Source organism: Hyalella azteca, unplaced genomic scaffold (genome assembly GCF_000764305.2).
Source record: "Hyalella azteca isolate HAZT.00-mixed unplaced genomic scaffold, Hazt_2.0.2 contig6763, whole genome shotgun sequence".
In the NCBI taxonomy this organism is placed as follows: Eukaryota; Metazoa; Arthropoda; class Malacostraca; order Amphipoda; family Hyalellidae; genus Hyalella; species Hyalella azteca.
In genome coordinates this window covers 1,476-3,322 of record NW_025936913.1, presented here as the reverse complement: position 1 = coordinate 3,322, position 1,847 = coordinate 1,476, and the positions used below count along the sequence as shown (strand labels likewise).

The window sequence follows — 1,847 nt, the reverse complement described above, 5'->3', positions numbered from 1 at the left end:
ATATTGTAGCAGTTCCAATCCCCTCCATAATATTGGACAATAATTATTATCAATTGTAAAATTAGAGGAATTAATAATTATCAATAATATCCTTTGCATAAACAGCACATCATGATATTAAATATTTTACTTTAATATAAATCTTAATATATGTGTTGTTAATACTGTGAAAAACGATAAACTTCTTTTGAAAATTATGAAGAAAACAAAACCGAAACCATTGTTATCGTTGAATATACCCTTCAAAAATGATATATGTAGATTAAAATATTAATGGGTAAATGTACCATTAATGAAGTATATAGATAAATCGTTTGGTTAAGTACGCCATTTAAAAATAATCATATTGAAAAATATTATTAAATTTTCCAGCCCCCCCGGCGGGCCCCACTGCCACACCAAAGCGTCCCGCTGAGGACCAAGAGGAGGGGGAGGCGATGCCCCCCACGGGGGGCGACGCCCTCCGCTCGGCCATGCTCGCCGAAATTCGAAATTTTCGACCGAAGAAAAAACGGAGCAGCGCCGAGGACGAAGCCCGAGCCAAGAGGAGGTGAGGTACCCTAGCAAAAATTTAGAGTCGGCAAAGAAAATGAGAAATACGGCCAAAAAATACTGAGAAATACGACAGAAATACTAAAGAATACGGCAAAGGAAATGAGAAATACGGCAAAAAAATACTGAGTAATACGGCAGAAATACTAAAGAAATACGGCAAAGAAAATGAGAATGAGGAAAGACCGAGGCTAAAGTTTAGAGGCGCTTCAGCTTCTGGTAATCCAAATCAGAAGCTGCTGCGTCTGTAAATTTTCACTGGGAGCTAGCAAAAATTTAGAGGCGGTCCGACTCTGCATCAGGTGCCGCCCAGGACTCGGGGAGCGCGTAAATCAGCCGCTAATGTCCGCTACGGCCGAGCTCGAGGTGCGCCTATTGTATATGACTAAACGCAGGTGAAGAACCCTCCCTAATAAAATTTAGAGTCGCTTCAGCTTCTCTAGCCATGCTCGAAAGTCTACGTTCTCTCACAGCGCATATCAGAGACCGCAAAGTCTACGTTCTCTCACAGCGCATATCAGAGACCGCAAAGTCTACGTTCTCTCACAGCGCATATCAGAGACCACCCTTATCCGAAATTCTACGGTGTGTCACAGTAAAAATTTAGAGGCAGCAAAGAAAATGAGAAATACGGCAAAAATATACTGAGAAATACGCCAGAAATACTAAAGAAATACGGCAAAGAAAATGAGAACGAGGAAAGACCGAGGCTAAAATTTAAAGGCGCTTTAGCTTCTGGTAATCCAAATCAGAAGCTGCCGCGTCTGTAAATTTTCACTGGGTATGGACCCTGACAAAATTTAGAGTCGCCCCAGCTTCTGGTAATCCAAATCAGAAGCTGCCGCGTCTGTAAATTTTCACTGGGAGCTAGCAAAAATTTAGAGGCGGTCCGACTCTGCATCAGGCGCCGCCCAGGGCTCGGGGAGCGCGTAAATCAGCCGCTAATATGCGCCTCGGCCGGGCTCGAAGTGCAGCCTCTGAGCAGCGTGCAAGCTCTGCATGACTTTTCTTGGCCAGCATTTATCACACGCTCAAGACACACTTGTCATACTCTCATGACACACTTGTCCAATACTCAGGCGACTATAAAGTCGGAAAAGAAACTTTGACCAGAAGTTGATTTCGATGGGTGGCAGAGCAGACCATGAATAAAGTTAAGCCATCATAACAAATCTTCGGCCGAATCCTAGGCTGCACCCAAATTTTGTTAGGGCATGGAAAATTTTGGGTGCTTATGACACGACTGAGATTTACGCATCATTATTAACACTTTACACTAACTTTAACCCTAATTA

The 1,847-nt window shown here is 42.9% G+C and overlaps 1 protein-coding gene across 1 annotated transcript; it reads left to right on the top strand.

Annotated features, from left to right (window-relative positions):
• Positions 1-392: 392 nt before the first annotated feature.
• On the top strand, positions 393-1,303 carry LOC108679581 (classical arabinogalactan protein 4; the record flags this gene model as incomplete). Its single annotated transcript, XM_018168234.2, is given in 1 exon segment — positions 393-1,303. A coding segment is annotated over 1 exon segment (162 nt), but the record flags the coding sequence as incomplete, so codon positions are not given.
• Positions 1,304-1,847: the final 544 nt, after the last annotated feature.